At 45.5% G+C, this 27,124-nt stretch overlaps 1 protein-coding gene across 2 annotated transcripts in view; it reads left to right on the forward strand.

Moving 5' to 3' along the window:
• TOMM70 (translocase of outer mitochondrial membrane 70) overlaps positions 1-25,137 on the forward strand; it is a 208,703-nt gene extending 183,566 nt beyond the window's left edge. For both annotated transcript variants that reach the window (XM_069204747.1, XM_069204748.1), the window contains exon 12: positions 23,117-25,137. In XM_069204747.1, the coding sequence (XP_069060848.1) occupies positions 23,117-23,270 (154 nt within the window). In that variant the 3' untranslated portion in view covers positions 23,271-25,137. The remainder of the gene's footprint in view (positions 1-23,116) is intronic.
• The last annotated feature ends 1,987 nt before the right edge of the window (positions 25,138-27,124 follow it).

Consider the following 27,124-nt stretch of genomic DNA (forward strand, 5'->3'; position numbering starts at 1 on the left):
GCCAAATCGTTAGGGCTGCAAGCTCCTTCTTCCTCTGCCTCTTCCAGGTTTTTCAGGAGGTTTCGTGGATTTGGGCGTGGCTCTTCCTCCTCTTCCTTTCGGGAGAGATTCCAGCAACCCGCCTCTTCCCACCCCTATAGATCATATAGAGGGAGAAGTAGGGCCCGCACCAGAGGAGCCTCTCAACAGCACTCTGCCTCTTCCTCGTCCTCTGGAGGGGTGCAGCAGGGAAAGCAGCCTTAGGCTTCCACCATTTCCCACTCACTCCTCTCCTGTAGGGGGAAGGTTACGGCATTTTCTCCACAAGTGGGAGACTATTACAACGGACACTTGGGTTATCAGTATTGTGGGAAAAGGCTACACCCTTCCCTTTCGGGAGTTTCCGCCCCCCATCCCGCCCGCCCATCTTATTGTTCAGAAGAACACCTCCTGTTGCTAGAACAGGAGGTTCAAGTCCTCCTTTCAAAGGGCGCGGTGGAGTTGGTCCCAGAGCAGGAAAGGGGTCGAGGTTGTTACTGAAGGTACTTCCTGATTCCCAAGAAGGATGGTCGTTTGAGACCAATCCTGGATCTGAGGATCTTGAATTGGTTCCTCAAACAGGAAAAGTTCAAGATGCTGACCCTAGCTCAGGTGCTTTTGGCGTTGAACAAAGAAGATTGGATGGTGTCTGTCGACTTGCAGGATGCTTATTTTCATATCCCGATACTCAAGTCGCACAGGAAGTATCTCCGGTTTGTGGTAGGGTCGCAGCACTATCAGTTTGCGGTCCTCCCGTTTGGTCTTACTTCAGCACCTCGAGTCTTCATGAAGGTGATGTCAGTGGTTGCGGCAGAGCTCAGAAGGAAGGGGATAGCAGTATTCCCTTACTTGGACGACTGGTTGATCAAAGCCAAGTCTCCGGAGCTTGTGTCGCATCATCTGCAGTCAACAACCCAGTTGTTGTTCGACCTGGGCTTTTCGGTGAACGTGCCCAAATCTCACCTAGAGCCCTCTCAGCGCCTCCTGTTCATAGGGGCAGTACTGGATACAACATTGAATCGAGCCTTTTCTCCGCCTCAGCGGATTCAAGATATTCAGGAGTTGGTTCCAATGTTTCGAAATGGAGCGGTAGTTCCAGTCCTCAAGGTCCTTCGTCTGCTCGGTCTGTTTGCCTCCTGCATACTGTTGGTCACCATGCTCGCTGGCATATGAGGGCTCTTCAGTGGTGCCTCCGAAGGCAGTGGTCTCAACACAAAGGAGATCTAGAAGGTGCTGTCAAGATCTCCGGAGATGCTGCTGTGGACTTGAAGTGGTGGATTGCGGGCAACAATCTTTCACAAGGAAAGCCGTTCGCGCAGTCTCCACCAGTGACCACGGTCATAACGGATGCTTCCACTCTAGGGTGGGGAGCTCATCTGGGGGATCTGGAGATCAAAGGGCTTTGGTCTCCAGAGGAACAGATTTTTCATATCAATCTGTTGGAGTTGCGGGCTGTACGTCTGGCTCTCAAGGCCTTCCTCCCTTCCCTTCGTGGTCAGTCGGTACAGGTCCTGACGGACAATACTACCGCGATGTGGTACATAAACAAACAGGGAGGAGTAGGGTCGTACCTTCTCTGCAGAGAAGCTCTTCGACTATGGTCCTGGGCAAAGGACCATCAGATTTGCTTGGTAACAAATCATCTGGCCGGGGTCTTGAATGTACGTGCGGACAGTCTCAGTCGCCATTTCTCGGCCGACCACGAGTGGCGTCTCCATCCAGATCAAGTCCGTTTAATCTTCCAGATGTGGGGGTTTCCTCGGATAGATTTGTTTGCCACTCTGGAGAACGCGCATTGTCCGTTATTCTGCAGCCTCCAGTATCCGATGCAGGGAGCGTTGGGGGACGCGTTTCAGATAACCTGGTGCGGCCAGTTCCTTTACGCGTTTCCCCCCATACCCTTGATTCCTCGGGTGTTGAGGAAGATTCGCCAAGACCGGGCCCAAGTCATCTTAATAGCTCCGGATTGGCCAAGGAGGGTGTGGTACTCCGACCTTCTCCAACTCTCACTGTGCCCTCCGCTCCGTCTCCCTCTCAGGGCAGACCTCCTCTCGCAGTCGCAGGGGCAGGTTTTACACCCCAACCTCCAGAGTCTGCACCTACATGCCTGGAGATTGAGCGGGCAACCTGAGTTCCTTCTCTCTCCCGCCTGATGTAGTGGATGTTATATTAGCGGCCAGGCGACACTCCACTAAATCTATCTACGCTAATAGGTGGTCTAAATTTGTTATGTGGTGTGGAGAGGGACAGATTGATCCCTTACATGCTCATCTGTCAGATGTTTTGTCTTTTGCTCTGTCTCTAGCGCAGAAAGGTTGTGCAGTGGCTACCATTAAAGGTTATTTGTCTGCCTTGTCAGCCTTCATTTGTCTTCCAGACCAACCATCGTTATTTAAATCCCCTATTGTTCTCAGATTCTTGAAAGGTCTTCTGAATAAATATCCTCCAAAACCATTCGTTATGCCTCAATGGGATTTGTCCTTGGTCCTCATTTACCTTATGGGGTCCCCTTTTGAGCCTATGCATTCTTGCCCCTTAAGGTATTTAGTTATTAAGACAGTCTTCCTAGTGGCTATAACATCTGCAAGGAGAGTGAGTGAGTTGCAAGCCTTATCGGTAAAACCCCCTTATACAACTTTTTATGGGGATAAGGTGGTGTTGAGGACCAATGCTGCTTTCCTCCCGAAGGTTGTTTCACCTTTCCATTTGGCCCAGACAATTACTTTGTCCACGTTCTATCCTCCGCCTCATCCTTCTAAGGAGGAAGAGAGACTACATCGCTTGGACCCAAAGAGGGCGTTAAGCTTCATTGATCGAACGAAGGATTTCAGGCTGGAGGATCAGCTGTTCATCGGATACGTGGGCAAGAGGAGAGGAAAGGCAGTCCACAAGAGAACACTCTCCAGGTGGGTTGCTCTTTGCATTAAAATCTGTTACTCTTTGGCAAAGAAGGATCCTCCTGATGGCATTAGAGCTTATTCCACCAGAGCTAAGTCGGCCACTTCGGCCTTGGCCAGGGGTGTTCCTGTGGTCGACATCTGCAAGGCCGCAACTTGGTCGTCCCTTCATACTTTTGCGAAACATTACTGTTTGGACTCTGAGGTCAGAAGGGACGGCCATTTTGCACGGTCAGTGCTGCAGGATTTCTTGGTTTGACCATTTCGGCACCCACCACCGGGCATGGTACTGCTTTGGGACTCTATTCATTAGGTGAGGAATCCACAGGTAGTTGTATCCATCAGAAGAACGGGTTACTTACCTTCGGTAACGACTTTTCTGGTGGATACATTAGCTACCTGTGGATTCCTCACGGTCCCACCCGCCTCCCCGTTGCCTTTCTGGTCTTACCAAGTAATCCTTGAGTGTGCTCCTCTTGGTCTTCAAGGCTGCAATAAATTTTGTATATATGGATACTTGTATATACATGTTCGATGGCATGTGTAGCTGCAGATACACATGCTGTGCACATCCCGCCATCTGGTGTTGGGCTCGGAGTGTTACAAGTTGTTTTTCTTCGAAGAAGTCTTTTCGAGTCACGAGACCGAGGGACTCCTCCCATTTCGACTCCATTGTGCATGGGCGTCGACTCCATCTTATATTGTTTTTTTTTCCGCCATCGGGTTCGGACGTGTTCCTTTTTCGCTCCGTGTTTCAGGTCGGAAAGTTAGTTAGAATCTCGGAAAAAACGTCGGTATTGTTTGCGTTCGGTATCGGGTTAGTTACAACAGATCGACACCGAATTTAGAAGAGTTCCGGTGGCCCTTCGGGGTTTTTTCGATCCCCCGTCGGGGCCTGGTCGGCCCGGCCACGTGTGAATTCAAGGCTGATGGAACGGACCCCATTCCGCTTCTGTCCAAAATCCCATAACAAGTATCCGTATACGGATCAGCATCTGGTCTGTAACTTGTGCTTGTCCCCAGAGCACAAGGAAGATACTTGTGAGGCCTGTCGAGCGTTTCGGTCCAGAAAGACGTTAAGAGACCGAAGAGCCAGAAGACTGCAGATGGCGTCGACGCCGACAGAACAAGAGCGTTTCGAGGAAGAAGAGGAAGCTTTCTCTATCCAAGAGTCGGACTCGGAAGAGCTCGAGCCGAAGAAACACCGAAAACCGTGAGTAAGACGTCGAAACATAAGACTCAGGAGAAGTCAACAAAAGCCCAGGGGACGCCACCGCCAACAGGCCATGGCTTAACCCAAACAAGCGGTGACCGAGCCAAGGCACCGAAAAAGGGCACGCTGGTGTCGAAGTCATCCGACTCCGGTCGAGATACCGCCACACAGCAATCTCGGACCCGAGACATCGGCTCTGAGAAATTTCGGCACTGTCACAGCGGCACCGAACAAATTCGGCATCGAGACACCACCACGCCGAAAATTACAAAGGTTTCTTCGGAGCCTAAAAAGACCTCCGAAAAAGTTTCGGTTCCGAAACATCCAGCCTCGGAGCCGAAAACAGGTTCCTATACAGAGGAACAAGGATTGGCCTCCCAAATGAAAAAACATAGATTTGGAGAGGAACTTCAAGCTGTAGAGCCAGACTATACTCAAAGGAGGCTCCACATTCATCAAGACACAGGGAAGATAACCACTCTTCCTCCAATTAAAATAAAAAGAAAACTTGCCTTTCACGAAAAGGACAAGGAGCCACAGGCAAAGGTGGCAAAGAAAACAACTCCACCACCTTCTCCACCACCATCAGTGCACACATCACCAGTAGCAACTCCTCCACTGATGCACTCCCCGACTCATACTGCCATGAGTCAAGATGATCCCGATGCATGGGACCTTTACGATGCTCCAGTATCGGACAACAGCCCAGACTCGTACCCTACCAGGCCGTCCCCTCCTGAGGACAGTACATCTTACACACAGGTGATCACAAGGGCAGCTGCTTTCCATAACGTCACCTTGCATTCAGAACCAATCGAGGATGACTTCTTGTTTAACACGCTAACCTCCACTCATAGCCAGTACCAAAGACTACCTATGCTCCCAGGAATGCTAAAACATTCAAAACAAATCTTTCAGGATCCTGTTAAAGGCCGAGCCATAACTCCAAGAGTGGAGAAAAAGTACAAGCCACCGCCAACAGATCCTGTCTATATTACAACGCAGTTAACTCCAGACTCAGTAGTTGTCGGGGCAGCTCGTAAGAGAGCAAACTCTCATACCTCGGGAGATGCACCACCTCCAGACAGAGAGTCGCAAATTTTATGCTGCGGGCAAAAGGGTTGCAGCACAAGCAGCAAACCAATGGCGCATTGCCAATTCACAAGCGCTTTTGGCAAGATATGACAGAGCTCACTGGGATGAGATGCAACATTTGATAGAACACTTACCCAAGGAGTTCCAAAAAAGAGCACAACAAGTGGTGGAAGAAGGACAAAGTATCTCTAATAATCAGATACGGTCTTCAATGGATGCAGCAGATACGGCTGCAAGGACAGTAAATACTGCAATAACAATAAGAAGGCACGCATGGCTCCGCACGTCAGGTTTCAAGCCGGAAATTCAACAAGCCGTGCTAAATATGCCATTTAATGAACAGCAGTTGTTTGGGCCGGAAGTCGACACTGCTATTGAGAAACTCAAGAAGGACACTGATACGGCAAAAGCCATGGGCGCACTCTACTCCCCGCAGAGCAGAGGCACCTTTTGCAAAACACCTTTTAGGGGAGGGTTTCGAGGACAACCTACAGAAACCACAACATCACAAACAAGGCCCACTTACCAAAGCCAATATCAGCGGGGAAGTTTTCAGGGGCAATATAGAGGGGGACAATTCCAAAGAGGTAGAGGAAAATTCCAAAGCCCCAAAAGTCCTCAAAATAAGCAGTGACTCACAAGTCACCCATCTCCATCACATAACACCTGTGGGGGGAAGATTAAGCCAATTTTACAAACATTGAGAGGATATAACAACAGATACTTGGGTACTAGCAATTATCCAGTATGGTTATTGCATAGAATTTCGAGAATTCCCTCCAACAGTCCCACCGAAAACACACAGTATGTCGAAACAACATATAAATCTTCTAGGATTAGAAGTTCAAGCATTGCTCCAAAAAGAGGCAATAGAATTAGTACCAAAACAAGAACTAAACACAGGAGTTTACTCACTGTACTTTCTAATACCCAAAAAAAGACAAAACTCTAAGACCTATACTAGATCTCAGAATATTAAATACATACATCAAATCAGACCACTTTCACATGGTTACATTACAAGAAGTAATCCCACTGCTCAAACAACAAGACTACATGACAACACTGGATCTAAAGGATGCATATTTCCATATACCAATACATCCTTCACACAGAAAGTACCTAAGGTTTGTATTCCAAGGGATACATTACCAATTCAAAGTGTTGCCATTCGGAATAACAACTGCGCCAAGAGTTTTTACAAAATGTCTAGCAGTAGTAGATGCACATATCAGAAGGCAGCAAATACATGTGTTCCCGTACCTAGACAATTGGTTAATCAAAACCAACATGCAAAAACAGTGTTCACAACACACACATTACGTCATAGAAACCCTACACAAACTAGGTTTCTCAATCAATTACTCAAAGTCACACCTTCTGCCGTGTCAAACACAGCAATACCTAGGAGCAACAATCAACACAGTAAAAGGAATTGCCACTCCAAGTCCACAAAGAGTCCAAACATTCCAAAATGTAATACAAGCCATGTATCCAAACCAAAAGATACAGGTCAAATTAGTAATGAAACTCCTAGGCATGATGTCCTCATGCATAGCCATTGTCCCAAACGCAAGGTTGCACATGCGGCCCTTACAACAGTGCCTAGCATCACAGTGGTCACAAGCACAGGGTCAACTTCTAGATCTGGTGTTGATAGACCGCCAAACATACATCTCGCTTCAATGGTGGAACAGTATAAATTTAAACCAAGGGTGGCCTTTTCAAGACCCAGTGCCACAATGCGTAATAACGACAGATGCATCCATGACAGGGTGGGGAGCACACCTCAATCAGCACAGCATCCAAGGACAATGGGACATTCAGCAAAAACAGTTTCATATAAACCACTTAGAACTGTTAGCGGTGTTTCTAGCTCTGGAAGCATTTCAACCCATAATAACCCACAAATACACTCTTGTCAAAACAGACAACATGACAACAATGTATTACCTAAACAAACAGGGAGGAACACACTCAACACAGTTGTGTCTCCTAGCACAAAAAATATGGCATTGGGCGATTCACAACCACATTCGCCTAATAGCACAATTTATTCCAGGGATTCAGAATCAGTTAGCAGACAATCTCTCTCGGGATCACCAACAGATCCACGAATGGGAAATTCACCCCCAAATACTGAACACTTACTTCACAATGTGGGGAACGCCACAAATAGATCTATTTGCAACAAAAGAAAACTCAAAATGCCAAAACTTTGCATCCAGGTACCCACAACAACAGTCTCAGGGCAATGCACTATGGATGAACTGGTCAGGGATATTTGCGTACGCTTTTCCCCCTCTCCCACTTCTTCCATATCTAGTAAACAAGTTGAGTCAAAACAAACTCATACTAATAGCACCAACATGGGCAAGGCAACCTTGGTACACAACACTACTAGACCTTTCAGTAGTACCTCATATCAAACTGCCAAACAGACCAGATCTGTTAACACAACACAAACAACAGATCAGACATCCAAATCCAGCATCTCTGAATCTAGCAATTTGGCTCCTGAAATCCTAGAATTCGGGCACTTAAACCTCACACAGGAATGTATGGAGGTCATAAAACAGGCTAGAAAACCTACCACTGGACACTGTTATGCAAATAAGTGGAAAAGATTTGTTTATTACTGCCATAATAATCAAATTCAACCTTTACACGCGTCTGCAAAAGAGATAGTAGGATACTTACTACATTTGCAGAAATCTAAACTAGCTTTCTCTTCCATTAAAATACATCTTACGGCAATTTCAGCTTACCTGCAAATTACGCACTCAACTTCATTATTTAGGATACCAGTCATAAAAGCGTTTATGGAAGGCCTAAAGAGAATTATACCACCAAGAACACCACCAGTTCCTTCATGGAACCTCAACATTGTCTTAACACGACTCATGGGTCCACCTTTTGAGCCCATGCACTCTTGTGAAATGCAATACTTAACGTGGAAAGTTGCATTTTTAATTGCCATCACATCTCTAAGAAGAGTGAGTGAGATTCAAGCATTTACCATTCAAGAACCATTTATTCAAATACACAAAAATAAAGTTGTTCTACAGACCAATCCTAAATTTTTACCAAAAGTAATCTCACTGTTCCACTTGAATCAAACGGTAGAATTACCAGTGTTCTTCCCACAGCCAGATTCTGTAGCGGAAAGAGCACTACATACATTAGACATCAAAAGAGCACTAATGTACTACATTGACAGAACAAAACTAATTCGAAAGACAAAACAACTATTTATCGCCTTTCAAAAACCTCATACAGGAAATCCTATTTCAAAACAAGGCATTGCTAGATGGATAGTTAAGTGCATTCAAACCTGCTATCTTAAAGCTAAAAGATAACTGCCTATTACACCAAAGGCACACTCCACCAGAAAGAAAGGTGCTACCATGGCCTTTCTGGGAAATATTCCAATGAACGAAATATGTAAGGCAGCAACATGGTCTACGCCTCATACATTTACCAAGCACTACTGTGTAGATGTGTTAACTGCACAACAGGCAACAGTAGGTCAAGCTGTACTAAGAACAATATTTCAAACTACTTCAACTCCTACAGGCTGAACCACTGCTTTTTGGGGAGATAACTGCTTATTAGTCTATGCACAGCATGTGTATCTGCAGCTACACATGCCATCGAACGGAAAATGTCACTTACCCAGTGTACATCTGTTTGTGGCATTAGTCGCTGCAGATTCACATGCGCCTCCCCGGGAGCCTGTAGCCGTTTAGAAGTAGATCTTAAACATTTGTACATTTGTAAATATATTACTTGAAACTTCATTATGTACATACGCATTCACTCCATTGCATGGGCACTATTACTAGCATACACAACTCCTACCTCACCCTCTGCGGGGAAAACAATCTAAGAGGGAGTCGACGCCCATGCGCAATGGAGTCGAAATGGGAGGAGTCCCTCGGTCTCGTGACTCGAAAAGACTTCTTCGAAGAAAAACAACTTGTAACACTCCGAGCCCAACACCAGATGGCGGGATGTGCACAGCATGTGAATCTGCAGCGACTAATGCCATGAACAGATGTACACTGGATAAGTGACATTTTCCATATATATATGTATATATCTTTTTGTATATGCTTGATTTGCATATATTTGTTTGTTTGATTTAAAAAAAAAAAAAAGGAGAGTTATATTAAATCTACAGCCATTTTATTGCAATGTTGTGTGATTTACAATGTTATGGGATGTTGCTTTGCTCTTTTCATTGCATTGGTTTATTATTCTCATGCACGTAAAAAATGTTAGTACTCACGTCGGCGAGGACCTCTTATTGCCTGTATGACATCAGATGGCGTCGCGTGGGCTAGAGTGACGTCCTCGTCAACGTGCAGAAGCTAGGAAGAAGATTTCCGTCGAATGCTGGCGCCATGGGAGTATTCATTAGGTGAGGAATCATTAGGTGAGGAATCCACAGGTAGCTAATGTATCCACCAGAAAAGTCATTACCGAAGGGAAGTAACTCGTTCTTCTGGAACATACTCTTGCAGATTCCTTCATCTTAGAGCCCTGGGATTGTCTGAAGTGGGAACTTTACGAACCTTTGTTCCAGTGCTGGAGGACCCCTGTGCGGGAATCAGAATGCCATCCCAGCAGTTGGGGAAACTTTCTTTGTTCCTTGTTATATGATATTCATGTAAACGTTTCCACAATTTCCCTTGGTTCCAAACCTCAACATTATAATAAAACAGGAACTCTGCATGGTTATTCTGGTAGCACACGTGTGTGCCTGACCATACCGTTTACTGACCTATAGTGTATGTCAGCAGATACTCTGATTCCATTCAAACAGGACTATTCACTACTAACCAGGTGAATGTGCATCTATGAAAATGATGCATGTTACCTAGAAAGTAAGTATGACTATCTGTTGTTAATGATGATTGAGAAAGCGTGCCATGGCTTTTAATGTCATGGTCGTCTAAAAGGACCCTTTGGAACATTGTGTCTTGTTATTTATGTTTTTTTTAAACTTAAGGGCATATTGTCCGCCCAAGCAAAACACTTGTTAGCTGTTGCTTCAATAGTGAATATAATAACAGTAAGCTAAAAATTACATCTCAAAGTCTGTGTTTTTTTTTTCCTTTTTAAAGTATGTTTATTGCCATTTTGAATAGTTTCAACAGTCATTGTTACAAATCACATTGTTACATCTGGTCCAATGTGAGCATATATAACAGTCCTTATTGACAGCTTTACACATATGTGCAACTCTGCTCTTTGCAAACATATATGGGCCTTATTAATAGTCCCTGGCTATTATGATCAACAGTGATATATGAAATCTCCTCTTGAGGTCCTAAATGCTAGATTTCATGCCTTCAGGTAGGGGCCATCTGCCACCCAGAGCACAACCATGCCATTTCTAAACATATATGAAAGGAATACCTATAATACTAAGGTCCAATTCTTTAAACTGATTAACCATGTCCTTGTAACTTGTGATCTTTAGTGTCTTCATGTTCAGACATTTGCAACAACTTTTCAACTGACCTTGCTGAGCTGGCTGATATAGGTTCTATTATGTAAGCACAAGTGTCTTATGGGGGAATACCCCAGCTGCAAGGGCAGAGTTCTACCCAATACCCCTTCAATTCTGGTCTCTGTATGGTCATCGCCATGGCGATCAATAGATGGCCATTTATCCACTATTTCATCCCAGAGGTGTGCTATAGGCTGGCGTCAGAGCCTCTGGGATGCTTCTCCCCTTAAGGCCCTCTCCTTCACTCGTGCCCAGCGTGTGACTTCTTGTACTCAGGTAGTTAGCCGGGATCCCTCAGGGGTTTTCCAGGACACTGCAGTCCTACGCTGCGCTAGTACCAGAGCCAAATCTATGAATCTGTTCCCTACCTTTCTAGAGGGTGTTCTGACCAACTGGCCCAGTAAGCATACTTCCAGAGCAACAGGCAGGACCTATCTAAGGTGAGGTTAAGGTGCACAATTACTGCAGCTCAGTAGACCCCCAGGGTCGGGCATCCCCATACCATATGTCCAAAATCTGCATCTGGGGCTTGGCATCTAGGGCAGGTCTGTGGTTCTCCTCCGTATGAGGAGTGAAGTCTAAGGGGTGAGATATATCCTGTGTATGAGATTGAACTGAATCAGTTTAAAGTGTGTGTTCTGAGAGACACGGAATGCATAAGCAATTACCCATTCCCACTCAATCTCCGTCAGCTCCCTGCCCACGTCTTCCTTCCAACAAGCCTTCAGGGAATGTAGTGGCTTACCCGTCATTCCATTCAGTGCTTTGTACAACCATGTCACTAAGTGGGATCTTCCACCCATCCAGAGCATTTTCTGGAGCACAGCATGAGCGGGGTTAATCCATTCCCTCTCTCGACAAGTCTCGCACAGCTCAGGTCACTGCTTTGTACCTCAACAACTGACCCCGTGGAAGGTCAGCCCTGTCTGAGAGCTCTGCAAAAGATGGCCATTTGCCTTGTGCATAACAGTCGCCCATGGAGGTCAACCTTACCTCCGTCCAGGGAAGCATTTGTCTCTTTGTAAAACAGCAAGGGGGTTCACCTAGTGGGAGCCCCACCAATGGGATCTCAGAGGTGTAAGGGGGGGTCAGGATCCCAGTTCGCCTAAGCACCCTATGCCAGGCCGTGAGGGCTGCACCCCGGAGAACCCTGGCCCGTGAAGACAGGAGTCTCAGTCGAAACAATCCGGCCACTGACTTGTCTGTGTGCTGTCCAGCACCATCCCATTCCAGTTCTGTTAGCCCATGGTTATTCAGCCATCGCGCCAACCATTGCAGCTGTGCCGCTATGTAATAAAGTTCAAAGTTCGTCTGGGGGCGTGGCCAACCAAGATGGACGGCGGGACGCGTCTCTAGTGTACTCTGCCATCCCAACATAATCCTTAAGGTATTCTGGGGTACCTGACTGGCGCGGCATCCCCCTAATAGCGAGCTACGGTGCCCCGACGGCTGTGGCGGGTTCATGCCCGCTTTTGATGACTATTGGAGCCCCAGTCACCAGGAGTGCGGGGTCGGGCCTGTTCCCAAGCGAGCACGGCCTTGCGTCGAGTGCGGTAGGTCTGTGACTACCGTCTGTCGGGTTCCTCCAGGGGGGTATAATGTATTGGGCCACATCTTTTTCTCCCACAATGAGGATTGGCCCTGCGCTTCGACGGTGAGGAGCGGAAGTGTCGAGAAATGCCTCCCTTGGCATGGTTACCCCCTAACTTTTTGCCTTTTTTTGATGCTACCGGCCTGTCTCCAGACTCAAAGAACCTGCACAGCGATGCATCCAGCGGGATCAGCGACCTCTGAGGACTCAGAGGACTGACCTGCACCTAGAGGACCAAGAACCTCCTGAGGACGCAGCTCTGTCCAGAAACAACTACAAAAAACAAGCAACTTCAAAGAGACTTCAACTTCTCACCAGAAGCGTGAGTCTTCACACTCTGCACCCAACGGCCCCGGCTCGAGTTTAGAGAAACCAACACTGCAGAGAGGACTCCCAGGTGACTCCAATGACTTGGACACCCTGATTCCACCTCCCTGCACCCCCACAGTGAGGCCTGCAGAGAGGATCCAGAGGCTCCCCCTGTCCGCAACTGCCTGGTAACAAAGGAACCCGACGCCTGGACCAAGCACTGCACCCGCAGCCCCCAGGACGGAGAGGAACCACCTACCAGTGCAGGAGTGACCAGCAGGCGGCCCTCAACCTAGCCCAGTCGGTGGCTGGCCCGAGAAGCCCCCCTGTGCCCTGCCTGCATCGACAGAGTGACCCCCGGGCTCTACAAACCATCCCTGGTCTGCTCCCCGAGAACGCAGGTACTTACCTGCTAGCAAACTGGACCCGGAGCACCCCTGTTCTCCATAGGTGCCTATGTTATTTGGGCCCTCCTTTGACCTCTGCTCCTGACCGGCCCTGTGTTGCTGGTGCAGTGACTTTGGGGTTGCCTTGAACCCCCAACGGTAGGCTGCCTATACCCAGGAGACTAAACTTGTAAGTGCTTTACTTACCTGAAAAAACAACTATTACTCCCCCCCTGCCACCCCCCACCCCCAGAACTGTTGATTGTTTGCAGTGTCCACTTTTAAAATAGCTTATTGCCCTTTAGCCAAAACTGTGTGTACTACTGTTTTAAATCAAAGTTCTATACTTACCTGTGTGAAGTACCTTACAATGTATGTACTTACCTAAAATTTGAATCTTGTGGTTCTAAAAATAAATTAAGAAAAAATATTTTTCTATATAAATACCTATTGGCCTGGAGTTAAGTCCTTGAGTGTGTGTTCTCATTTATTGCCTGTGTGTGTACAACAAATGCTTAACACTAACCTCTGATAAGCCTACAGCCCGACCACACCACCACAAAATAGAGCATTAGCATTATCTAATTTTGCCACTATCTACCTCTAAGGGGAATCCATGGACTCTGGGCACACTATCCCTCACTTTGAGATAGTATATACAGAGCCAACTTCCTACAGGGGTCCACAGTGGAAGTGGCGCATGGCTCAATCTGGGTAGCGGAGGAGTGGCCTGGGGTGGCACAACGCACTGCAGCGCTTTCCTGTGTGAGACGACGGAGGTCGCCATTCTGGGATTCGACAAGTGTCTGCACTGTGCCAGTGGGGTGTCTTCTGCTTCCTTGGAGTTTTGTTGATGTGTGGAGGTCTGGGACCTACAACCTCGCTTGCAGTGAGCACACCTGACCCCTGCGGGGTCTGAGTTGGCTGCGTGGCAATGTGGGCATTCAGCGGCCCTCTGTTGTGGATGTTTGGGGCAGGACAGCTGATCTGCATTATTCTACGGCTGTTGCAGCTCAACGGAGCTTCATTTCTGCTCCTTGCAGTAAGGTGTGGTAGTGATACATCCTATTGTTTCTCAGTGGAGGTGAGATGGGGCGGCATCAACAGACTACGCCGTCACAGGGGAACACAATGGAACAATATACTATGCCTACCCCACTGCCGCAGCATCAGACTCGTATGGGGGGGTCTGGAGAGGCATTGGGGTGCCAGCTACTGCAGAGGAGCCCTCACGCTCTGTTAGCTGCTATACAGGGCGCTAGAGTGGCCCTGGAGGGGAAAATAGAAACAATGGCTGTAGAGGTGAACCTTCTTCAAGCTGATCTCTGCAAGGTCTCTGATTAGGTCAAGGTAGCGGAGGGGTCTATCGTGGATTTGCAGATGGAGGTTGGCACCATGCGCAAACAGATGGCGCAGGTTACTTCCACTGTTGTGACATTAGAGGCGCGATTGGAGGACTCAGAGGATAGATCCCGACAGAACAAAGTGCGCCTCCTTGGAATTCTGGACCGTGCGGAAGGCTCCATGGTAGAAGGCATAGTTGAGCAATGGATCAGAGATGTATTGCAACCTGAGGGGTTGTCTAAGGTGTTTGTGGTAGAGCACGCTCACAGGGCTCTGGTTGCTCCTCCTTGGCCCGGGGCGCCACCGAGGGCCATCATTGCACGCCTCCTGAAACATAAAGATAGGGACTGTATCCTGCGGACCACCGGTGAGACCGATAGGGCTGTCTTTGAATACTGTAAAATCTCCATTTACCCGGACTATACAAATAAGGTCCAGATCTTCCGAAAGGCCATGAACATCAGATACATTTTATTGGATCCAGCACGTATGAAGGTGATCTCCGGAGGCAAGTCGCAGTTTTTTGATCATCCTGAGGAGGTCTGGAGATGTGGGACAAGGTTGCCCTGGGTCGTGCTGGGCGGTCTGGAGTTGGCCCAGCTCGTACTTTTGGAGTGGACGGCACGGAGTGGAGGAGGCGCTGGGAGGGCCGGATGCAGGTCTCTGCGCAGCAGTGTGACAACTCTGTCAGCAGAATTGAAATCCATCAGGATGGTACTATGGCGCTGGTGGATCCTGAGTGGGCCACCAAACTTGCTGACTCCTCAGATGGGTGAGCGGAGATGCTTTCAGTTGATTCTTGAATTTGTTGGCCTCTGGTGGATACTGGTCTTGCGGGCCCACCAGGGGTCATGTGCTTAGGCCTGAGGCACATGCCTCGCATAGTAGGGAGCAATGGAAATGTTAAGGATATTGGTTTAAAGGGGCTTCAAATGAATCTGTATTTTATGGTTTGGGAGGAGGGAGGGGGTGGAATGCTTTTCCTAGACTATGGTTGGGGTGGTAGGCACTGTGTATACTGGCTTTGGGACGGAGGGGTGGTCATTTCCACTCTTGTGGTAGGGCTTTTGGGTGTTGGGGTTTGGGCTGCTGTCCTGGCAGCATACACAAACATGGATCTACAGTATGTTTTGATGTATCTGTTTTACTGTTTATCCAGAGTGGGCACAGGGGTTTGGGGGTTTATAGTTCACACAAGGTTGCATATGTTTGTTTACAACAGCAGTGCATTGTTGAGTGTGGGATGTGTGGTAGGGACTTGTCTTGCCTTCTCCTTTTGGGCGGGGGGTGGGAGGATTGGATGCAGGGGGAGGGGAAGATACGAACTCTTAACATGGATTTTCAGATTAATATACTGACATGGAATGTCAGGGGGCTGAAGAGCTATACTGCACGCTATAGAGTACATTCCTTCCTGAGCCGACATAAGGTTCATATAGCGTGTCTCCAGGAAACACACATGACAGAGGAGGAATCACAAAAGTTGGCTAAAAAGTGTCGGGTCAGGTGTTCTCCTCGTCCCTCTCCTCCTATACAAGGGGATTGATGATATGGATCGCGCCCGGGGTCCCTTTTACACATATCTTTAGTGAAGCGGATGTGGAAGGGAGATATATACATTTACAGGGTACATTGGATGGATTGCCCCTTACTATTCTCAACAATTATGCCCCTAACATAGACAACCAATTCTTTTATGACAATATACCTGAAGTGCTGGGGGACAGGGTTGCCGCTCCTCTAATATGGGCTGGAGATTACAACTGTGTATTGGATGTTGAGAAGGATCGTTCTTAGTCTAAACTGGGCACTAAACCATTAATGACGAGATCCCTCACAGACGTTATGCGTAATTTAGGGCTCTGGGATTGATGGATAGAACTATATCCAGAGACTAGGGAATACACCTGTCATTCTAAGACACTCAATACATATAGTCGGTTGGACTGTTTCCTCTTGGGTCGACTGACTTGTTCACTGGTAATGGATGTCAATCGTTTGGGGAGGTTTTTTGTATGATCATGCACATGTGCTGATTCACGTACTGTGGGGATCTGATGCCAAAGTGACCCGCAGTTAGCGTATGCTACGTCTTTTCTGATGGATGCTGGTTGTCGTGAGAAAATGGCGATGGCCCTTAAGGACTATTTAGACTTGAATTGGGGTACGACTAACTCAAGGGGTACGGAATGGGAAGCCATGAAGGCGGTACTAAGGGGAGTTTGTATCGGCACTGCCTGTAGGGTGCGCAAACAAATGGAACAGAACTTACTGATTGGGAGTGTGCACTGGAGGTGTCGCAGCACCAGACGCCAATAACCCGAGAGGTTGAGCAAGAGCAGCTCTGACTGTTTAAGAAGTTCAGTAGCTGCTGGGACACGCTGGATAAGGTCACCCATAGATCGTATAGACAGCGACTCCATAGGGAGGGAGACAAGTCTGGTAAATTGCTGGCATGTTTCCTCAAGCGGGAAGTTGAGTCTCTTCCCATCCCACGCATTAAGAACGCTGAAGGCATGCAGGTTACCAATTGCAGAGATATCCTTCGGGTATTAGTGGAACATTTGCAGGTTGTGTCCAGGGCTGGTCCTCCAGTCCTGGATGTTAGCTTAGGAGAGTTTCTGAGGCGGATGAGACTTCCGCAGCTGGAGCCGGAGAGTATGGAAAGTCTAGAGGCTGAGATAACAGTTGAGGAAGTGGGTGCGGATGCAGAGGCATTGTTGAAATCTAAATCACCTGGTGGGGATGGTTTCCCGATCGAGTTGTACCAAACATTTTCTCTCCATTTGAGAGAGAGGTTGTTAGCGGTGTTTGAGGAAGCCCAGTAACGGGGTATTCTCCCTGATAACATGCGTCAGGGCGTCATCTGTTTAATGCTTAAGCCTGGGGGGGACTCTGATGACCCTTCCTCCTATCGGCCGCTCATTCGCAATACGGATGTCAAGATTCTGTGTAAAATTCTGGCTACTCGATTGCGTGGAGTGATCCGGGGTTTGGTACACGAGGATCAATGTGATTTATTCCTGGTCGTATAACGAATTACAACTGATCTTGCTTGGCAGACATTATGCATGAAACCGTGGGGGGCGGAGGATGAATTGGTTTTAGTATACCTGGATCTAGAGAAAGCTTTTGATACGGTGGAGTGGGACTACCTACTGGCAGTACTGCAGGGAATGGGATTTGGCCCCCATTTTTGTGCTTGGGTTTGTTTCTTGTACACTGCTCCCACTACACGAGTTGGGGTGAGTGGAGAGCTCTCGGAATCCTCGGCGATTGGTAGGGGTACAGGCAGGGATGCCCACTGTCACTGCTCCTTTTTGCTTTAGCAGTGGAACCGCTGGCGGTCTGGCTGCGTAAGGAATTAGTGTCCTGGGGTGTTCAGGTGGGACGGGTTACTCATATTGTCTCCATATATGCCGATGACGCGTTGATATACCTCTGAGAGCCCTTTGTTGTTACAGTTGGAAGAATTTGGGGCTGTATCTGGTCTTCGGGTGAATAGGAAAAAGTCGCTCCTGTTTCCTTTTGTAGTGCCCTTCTGGAGGATTTGCCGGTGGTGGGGCTCAGGTGGGAGCTTGAAAGGTTTAGAAATCTGGGCATATTGGTTACTCATACAACAATGGCACATGCGACGCACAATGTTGAGTGGGTGATGAATGGTCTGGAACGCTCTGTCTCGACTGGGAATAAGCTGCCCTTCTCCGTGATGGGAAGGGCGGCTGTGGTCAAGATGGTGTTCTTGCTGTGGTGTCTTTACCTTGTGCAGAATTCTCTGTTTCTGTTGGCAACTCGGCTTTTCAATCGTCTGGACAGTTTGTTGATTCCCTTGGTCTGGGCTGGCCGTTGTAGCAGGGTGGCGTTGTCCACGTTACAAAGGGATATGGAAGATGGAGGCTTGGCACTCCTTAATATTAGACTCTATTATTATGCAGCTCATTTACAACATGCTGCAAATTGGATGACGCAGTCGTATAATTGGGAGAAGCGACTGTTCGTGGGCATGTTGGGAGGAGAGTCATTGGTGCATGTATTAATGGCGGGCAGTCGGTCAGATACTATCCCCTATTTGGTTGAAACTACTGTAGAGATCTGGGAGCAGTCTGTTTAGAAAGTACTTTGACGCGTCCCATTTTATAGGAAACTAAAGATTTGGAATCTAGCCCCCTTTCAGATACTGGATACTCTGTCAATGGCTGCTTGGAGAGCGGGTGGCTGCTTGGTGGGGGGTGATTTATACCCTAACGGGGAATTTATTTCCTTTCAGGAGATCCAAGATACGTTCGGATTGAGTGCTGGTCATTTCTTGCAGTATGCCAAAGATTGAGTGTGGCTCGAGAAGTCTGGTCTGTATTCCCGGTGGCCCCCGACATCAAAGGTGTTGAATGGGTTAATAAATTGGGGAGAGGATTCCCACTTGGTTACCCTGTTTTATAGAGAGCTGCGTGGGGAATGTGCGGGGCTGGAGTGTGCAGCACGCAGGGCCTGGGATCGAGATCTGGAGGATCCTCTAGAGGATGTGGACTGGAATATGGCGCTATCTCTGGTGCGCACGGTTTCTTGTAACCACAGATTTACGCTGTTGCATTTTAATTTTGTTCATCGTGTATATCTTAGGCCTGCTCAACTTAACAAGATGGACCTGACAAGAGAGACTGGGTGTCCTAGATGTGGGGAGATAGGTGCCTCCTTTCTCCACTTAGCTTGGTCCTGTAGGGAGGTGCAGCAGTTTTGGTAGCCGGTGATTCAGAGGATAGACGTGGTCACCTGTTTGGGGCTCAAAGCAACACCTTTAACTTGTATACTATGGAGACTATGGGGTAGGCACGTCCCATTCAGATTTGCACAGCTCGCGCTGGCTAAGCGTAGGGTGGCTATAGGCTGGATGAGTACACGAAGCCCATAATTTCCTAGCTGGACCCGTGATGTTCTTGAATGGGGTGTTGCTGAAGAACAAACATGAGAATGACACGTAGGGAGGAGGGGGGCACTGACTGACATAACGGCTTGGAGTACATTATTAGAAAGCTTCACAAGGTTTGAGGAGTCCAGCTCTGATTGGAGCACTGATGATGATTATTGACAATGGAATGTTATGCTGTGCATACAGGTGACAACCAACCGTGGTGATATGGTAACGCTGCTAACCATTGTATCTGAACAAATTGGTTACATAGGAGCTCCTTGGGAAGGGGAGCAGGGGTATCTACTATTGTAATGATTGCATATGCTCCTTGTTTCTGTCTGTATATGTCATCACCCTCCGTTCAGGGGCTCAATAGATATTGTGGTATCACGCATTGACATGCACTGCTTTGTTTTTGTCTTTACATTGTTTATATTATAAACTCAATAAAATAGAGTTATGAAAAAAAAAGTTCAAAGTCCGTGAGTCCCAGCCCTTCCACCTCCGGACGGAGGCAGAGAGTGGCCAGTGCAACCCTGTGGCGCCAACTGTTCCATTTTAATTCACTGAGAAGGGTATCTAAGGATTTGAACCATTGCAACGGGTTAGTTACCAGTAGGTTAAAGAAGAAATATAGGTATCTCAGGAGCATAATCATCTTGGACAGTGAGATTTGTGCCCTGAAAAGCAAGTTAAGGGAGCGCCAAAAACCTACACAGGCCGGAAGGGATCTAGAGTTTTGCCCAGAATGCCCTCCCTGAGATCGACTTCGTCATGGTAAATTTGAATGCCACGATATCTAAATGTACTGGGTACCCACTTAACATCCGCTGGGCAGGTTAAGGGCGGAGTACTACCCGCAGCTACTGGGAACACGCATGTCTTCCTCCTGTTAAGACGTAAACCTGAATATTTCCCAATATCTTCCAGCGCCTGAAGCACCCAGGGTAGGTCCCTTTCCACATCCCTTAAATAAATCCACATGTCTCCAGCGTACAAGGAAATGATATGTTCAGTACCTCCTCTAGCTATCCCCTTACCATGCCCCTCCATCCTAATCCATTTAGCCAGCGGCTTCATCGCCATGGAAAAGAGCAATGGGGAGAGCGGACATCCCTGCCTGGTTCCTCTTTATATGTCGTAGACGTCAGAAATCTGCCACCCAGTTTTGACTCTTGCGGTTGGGGAAGCATAGAGCAACCTGAATCATTTAAGCCATGCTTTTCCTAATCCCAACTGACGCCTAGTAACTTCTAAATAGCTCCATCTCAACATGTCGAAAGCCTTCTGGAGGTCTACTGGCACTACTGCTGTCAGGTTGGGATGGCCGTACAGTACAGTGTACAGTCTGCAGATATTTTGTGAGGTGCTACTGGTAGGTATGAATCCGCACTGGTCCTCATGTATCAGACTCTGCATATAAGGCAATAGCCTGTTAGCCAAGACCTTACTCAGAATTTTAAAATCAGTTTTGAGCTTGGAGAGCGGTCTAAAATCTTACACCGCTGCATTCCGGTCTGTGGTCTTAGGGAGGGGGGGCCACCAGGTCCTCCCTAACTGTCATAGACATACACCAGATACAAGGCTTTGCAAATGGCAGGTGCAAACTGCAGTTGGCAACCATAAACAAGTACAACGAAAAACCAAGTGCATGATGGTACAATTCGATGGTTCACAGTGGAAGTGTAACTGTCCTAAATAGACATATGTGCAGATGGTGTTGTACCACGTGCGTGGAAAAAGGCAATTGTTACCCCTCTATTAAAAAAGCCTGCAGCCGACCCCACGGTATTGAGTGTCTACAGGACAATATCACTTTTTACCTTTCTAGTGAAAGTACTGGAGTGATATGAGTGGGAAGCTGTCCCAATACCTGGAAAATCACTGTCTGCTACAAGATGAACAGTTTGGGTTCAGACCAGGGCATGGCACCGATTCAGACTTACTTTTCATGGAGGATTTATGGATGAGGGTCAATAATGGTCAGCCAACAGTCTAAGTCATGCTTGACATGTCGGCTGCCTTTGACACGGTAAGTCATGAGATCTTTCTAACCAGACTATTCTCAATTGGAGTAAGCACTGCTTAGAGGTCTCAGGAAAGTGCTCCCCCTTCTACCTGCCCATACCAAATCTCTCATCATACATAGTTTTATACATAGTAGATTGAACTACTGTAACACCTTACTACTGGAAGCTCCAGAATATTTGTTAACAGACTGTACAGAGTTCAAGTGGTGGCTGCTAAACATGCAGTAAATAGACCTCGGAGATCCTCTGCTTCTAGTGCTATGAGGGAATTGTTCTGGCTGCCAATCAAGCAGAGGATCACTTCAAAGCTATGTGCACTGTGCATAAGGCGTTACATGGCAAAGGTCCGGTGCCTTTGCAACGTATGATCAAAGCCTATACCCCAAGGAGACCCCTTCGCTCGAGTACAGCAAATCTGGTTTGCATGAATATGTTTCACAAGAAATGATGGGGGTGGCGGGGTCGTGCTTTCACAGTCCAAGCTGCCCACATACGGAACGAGCTACCTTCCTCTCTTAGATCATCTACAGATCTGCTTAAATTCAGAAAGGCTTTAAAAACATGGCTCTTTCCTAAATAATTGTCCTCGACAAGCACTTGTTTTAAGGTCCAGCAGTAGGTACTGCGTGTCTCTTCTGCCATCAGTACCAGAATGGCAGCATGGTGACAGTTTGCGATTTACAAATTCAATACAAATAGACTAAACTTGTAAAGCAACAGAATAGGAGGGTCAATGTCTCAGCATCCTGAGAGGGAAATCATGGCGTGCTCAAGACTGGAAGGTGCATGACTGAGTACTCGGGCAGGGAGACGCCACAATGGATTGGTGACATAAGCCTGATGAGTAAAGCCCACTGCACATGGGGCACAAAATGGAGTTGTGACACGAACTTTTGCTTTGAAACTGAACGATTGTAGCTTTACTGGGTAGTGGAGCTCAAAGCCGCTCCCCCTCATAGACAAGAATTTGAGTCATACAGTGAGACGGATAAAGTTAAGGTTGCACTATGAGTAATTGGCTGCTATGTTAACTTGAGTGTTTGATCCTCTGGGCTAATTCATATTATTGACGCAGATTTCTGGGCTGACAATGGCAATTAATTCAAGCACGTAAATCTTTCAAAAATACTAAAGCAGAAGTGCTGTATTTACACATAAGAAGCCTTTTCATACTTAGTTTGATCAAACATATCTGAAACAGATATCAAAAACTTGTTTATGGTTACGCTCTCCAGACTCTAATTATCCTCCCAAAATATCCTGCTTTTCAAATTGAAGCTAGTTGTATATAATAAAATGTTACTCAGTAGTAATGTTCATACTTTGATACTCTGTGAACCACCTGTTGATACTCTGTGAACCACCTAGACTCTCTTCCAAAGATGTGGGGAATATTATGAGATGGATTTGAGACATGATAGGGCCAACCATGTGAACCATGACATTCCATTTTTTACACTGCTTTGACATGTTTCCCACATTCCTCTTCTAAATTTTCCAGAGTTGGCCTTGGAAAATGTCCTTTGATATTAATTGTGCTACCAATAGAAGGGTCAAGCAATATTGTTAGTCACAGTTTGGGTATTAATCACTACGCTGCCATGCCTTATTGTACTATATCTCCCCTAGAAAGCTGTTTGATCATACAACTTAGAGGCAATAAAGTTGCTTTTCCTTTTTGAATCTGTTTTCTCTTGCTTATTAGGACTATAAAAACTTTTTTTTATATATATATATATGTGGGTATATATATTATATGCATCACGCATAAAATGGAAAGTCTTGACTTTGTTATATTTTTTTTTCCAGAGGAAATCTTGTTAAAGCTATTGACATGTTTAACAAAGCAATCAACCTTGCCAAGTCAGAAATGGAGATGGCCCACCTGTACTCATTGTGTGATGCTGCCTATGCCCAGACAGAAGTTGCAAAAAAATATGGATTAAAACCTCCTACACTGTAATCCAGGACATGATAGAAACGTAAAGAATGATGACCCTGTAAGAAGAGTTGATACTTTTCAATCAGACCAAGAAACACTGTTACAAAGCAGCAAAGTGGAGGGACTTTGATTTCTGATTGGTGGTGTTTGTCATTCGTTGCTTCAGATTGATGTTCCAGTGTTGTGGGGTATGGTTATTAAATCAGTTGGTTAGCTTCCACTCCGAAGGAAATATTTTCCCCGAACGTCTGAGATCTCAAAAGTATCTTACTTTGGGGGGCTCAAGTATATTGTGGTCAATCAAATACAAATATGGTTGTCTTCCCACTTACTGCACTGTTGTGAATGTGATCATAATGTGGATAGCATGTTTTTATACACAAAATAGAATTGACAGCATATGCTGTTTGTTAAAGTTAACATGGACAAGTGCTGTAAAATACATTTCTTTTATATACTACTGATTTCAGAAAAATTATTTTTAGTTTTTACAGAAGACAATTGCGCACATCTGATTTTTTTTTTTTTCTCATTTGAAGTCCATTTGCAATCCGAGAAACAATGTAAAAAATAATTATTTCTCTCCTCTTCCCTCTACCTGACTGCTAGTAAACTCTCTTTAGGCAGTTGGGGTGAGGTCAGAAGAAATGCCTGAATAGGTCTGCAAATAAATTGTTATCCTGTAGAGTCGCATATAATATACAAAGTTGGATGTCGGGAGCAATTAAGATTTTTAGATGCTGTACAACAGGTGTACCTCATCCTTTTTGTGCATGTCTGTTTAGTACTTGACCACTCCCCTCTCGTCACCCTACTGTCTATAAACCTCCTGGTAATTCATGCCCGATGCAGAGCCACACCATCAAAGTACATATCAAGAGGATTCATAAGTTCTTGCTCTTTTCTTTTGCTTACATTTCTCCTACTGGCCACTTCAGTGCTCCTTTCTCTGGAAATAGTATCCTCCATCTTTATGAATGTTTTTATGTGACTGAAGCAAAATTGTTAAAATATGCATTCTGGCTATTGCTGCTGCTTTCACCAAATTCCAGGTTTGACTCGTTTCGAATATTTCATACAGTGGAGTTGTAGTGAAAGTTAAATGGGAAGACGTTTGAGTGACAGAAACATTAAGCATGTATACTTTGGTGAATGCACTTTAACCATTCTTATCCACATAAAATTATTGTCTTTTGTTCCCGTATGTCATCTAGGCTGGTGTTTCAGTTATCATGCTTCATAATAATGTTAAAGTGTGAGATGGTTACTCTGTAAAGCAGAGTAGAACTAAAGTGAATGTGTTAAACTACATCTCATGTGAACATTCAAAGCGACAAAGGCTCCAAAAGGGACAGATCTGTAGCAGCATGTACAGTAGTAGCGCATACAATAAAACTTAAAGGGTGATTGAAGAACAGGATTTCTGTATCTGTAAATCTTACAGCAATATTGGAGAAACTGCGATGGGCTGCATAGCTACATTGTAGTGTCTAACTGCTTTGAAAAGAAGGGATCCTAAACAAGGCAAGTATTGCAATTTTTATGAATACCGAAGATTTCTCATCACTGAAGTAAATCTATACAAACAATAGGATCTGAGTGTGGGGGGGTAAACAAATAATGTAGACTTAACTGTCTTGCCTTTGATTTATATGCATGGCCTTAGCTACAAACAGCCAGGCTCAAATTTGTTTCTCTTCCCAGAAAATATAAACATTAAAACAGAGAAAGCATGTGCTGTTTAATTGTAGCATTCCAAGTCATTGTGGACTGTTGCTTGTTCTTGGCATATATATTTGATGCTGCACTACAATATGCATTTGTCTGCATCTTTCTTTTGTAAATCTTTCAGATGTAAATTCAGAAAATAAATGACATTCAAGTATTATTTATTGCGATTATGTGCTTTGTTGCAAAATGCTGAGAAGTTAAGATTTAGACCGGAGGCTTATTGATTCAGTATTCGAGTCCTTTAGAGAAAACAGCAAGTGGATGCATCACAACTAAGTAACAGCAGCATCTGTCGTTAACATATGCACTGCATGCTTACAAAAGCTTTTAATTCAAATACTGACTTGTTTTTCGGCTCAAGTTCAAAAGAGCTTAAGGAGTCTCCTCTTCTGTGACACGTAATGTAATTTAGAAGAGTAAAATACATAAGAATAAAACAGGATTAGGTAGCTACTGAGTTCAAGACTTGAGTCTGTTACTGAGAGACCCCAACCCCCATTCTTTGAAGAGGATTTTAAGACCAAATACTTTCTGTTCTATCCAATGCATTCTTTATTTCTCTGTTGAGTAACCTTATTTTCTCTTCTACGGTTTTCAACTAATGCTTTGGGTTACCTTTGAGGGCTGGTAAATTATTGATCAGTCATGATCCTGTCATTAAAATGTCAGTGAGTTGTTTAAAAATACATGGGTGCTCCTGCAAAACAGAAATACACATGTACTATCAAATATAGACCCAACATATTTAGTAAGGCAGTGCTACATACATTAGTGATCCATATATCACTAATCATCTATTTATGTATTTTGGGCACATCACATTTCTACAAATTGCCCCACAACCCAAAGTACTTTTGCAGATAGAATTGATAACTATAAACTTTGGAAATCTAACAAATAATTAATTGTAAACAACTAGATCATTCTTCCCTGGTTTGCCAGATTCCCAATTCTCTGAACATCAGAAGGAGCCTGCTGTTTCTTTAAGAGGATAACGAAAGTAAGCAACAAACATGCAAGTTTCATATTTTGCTTTTCATGATGCAGTTTCTTTTTTTATAACTTAATTGTTATCTTATAAAGGAAATAACAGCACATAGTCCTTCCCATTAGTCAGTTGTGTCCTCTGGGGTACAAATATTTTTTTTAGAAACCACATGTAACGACTACCTCAATTGACAGTCCATGATTTCTTCACTCAGTGGGGTTTATCCTTTGTACAGGTGTCATTTCTTTCATGTGTGAGGAGCCAAGTTCTCTTGCCCTTGTGATGTCAACTTGCGTGGTCACCTTAGTCCTGTGATTGTCCTCATTTACTCACCAGGCATTACATTTCACCACTCATTACACAAACACCTTAATAACACAATTGCACATGTACCTTAAGCGAATGTTCACAAATATCAGATAGGCAACCATTAAAAGAATGGCAAAAAATAAACAAAAAGTGGTAAGTTTGGGACAACAGTTCTATGGTTATTTCAGGTTTGTTTGTTGTTGACATTGGGATGGGATAGCCACTGGGCGACATTCTACGACAATATATGGTAACACTTCTGCCTGCTCTGGAGGATCTCTGGCAACAAAAATCTAGAGTTGATTTTAAAATTTTACTTCTGAATATCTTTCATACGTGATCTGGAAGTTGTCTCTAACATGTGGATTAACTATTATCTTCTGGTCTCATTGTACTGCCATTACCCTTCAGCACTCCCTCCTTTTAGTTCACTTTGTCAGAGTCCTTAACCAGTGCACTCCATTACGTAAATTGTAAATGGGAGCATTTATATCTTTGAACATGGGTTTGTTTAGTCATAACTATGTTTTATAGTATCCAATTCTCTCACTTTCACACTCTCCTCTTCCCCCCCCCACCTCTCCCCCAATGGTTGTGTTGCTGGTATTTCAGAAACAAGTTGTGTATTTTAAAAAATATATATAATTGTATTGATCAGCTAGTGATTATACATCATATCAGCAACCCTGTGTTGCTGCATAGACTTAAACAGTATCTTGACACTATCTTTGTAAACATTCCCAAGCCATTCCCCCCCCCACCTGCTGCTCCATATCTGTCACTTTTGTCCTGAATGTATAATCCATATGGTATACAGTGATAAGTATGAAGTTAGGTAGATTCTATT

Source organism: Pleurodeles waltl, chromosome 8 (assembly GCF_031143425.1).
Source record: "Pleurodeles waltl isolate 20211129_DDA chromosome 8, aPleWal1.hap1.20221129, whole genome shotgun sequence".
NCBI classification, from domain to species: Eukaryota; Metazoa; Chordata; class Amphibia; order Caudata; family Salamandridae; genus Pleurodeles; species Pleurodeles waltl.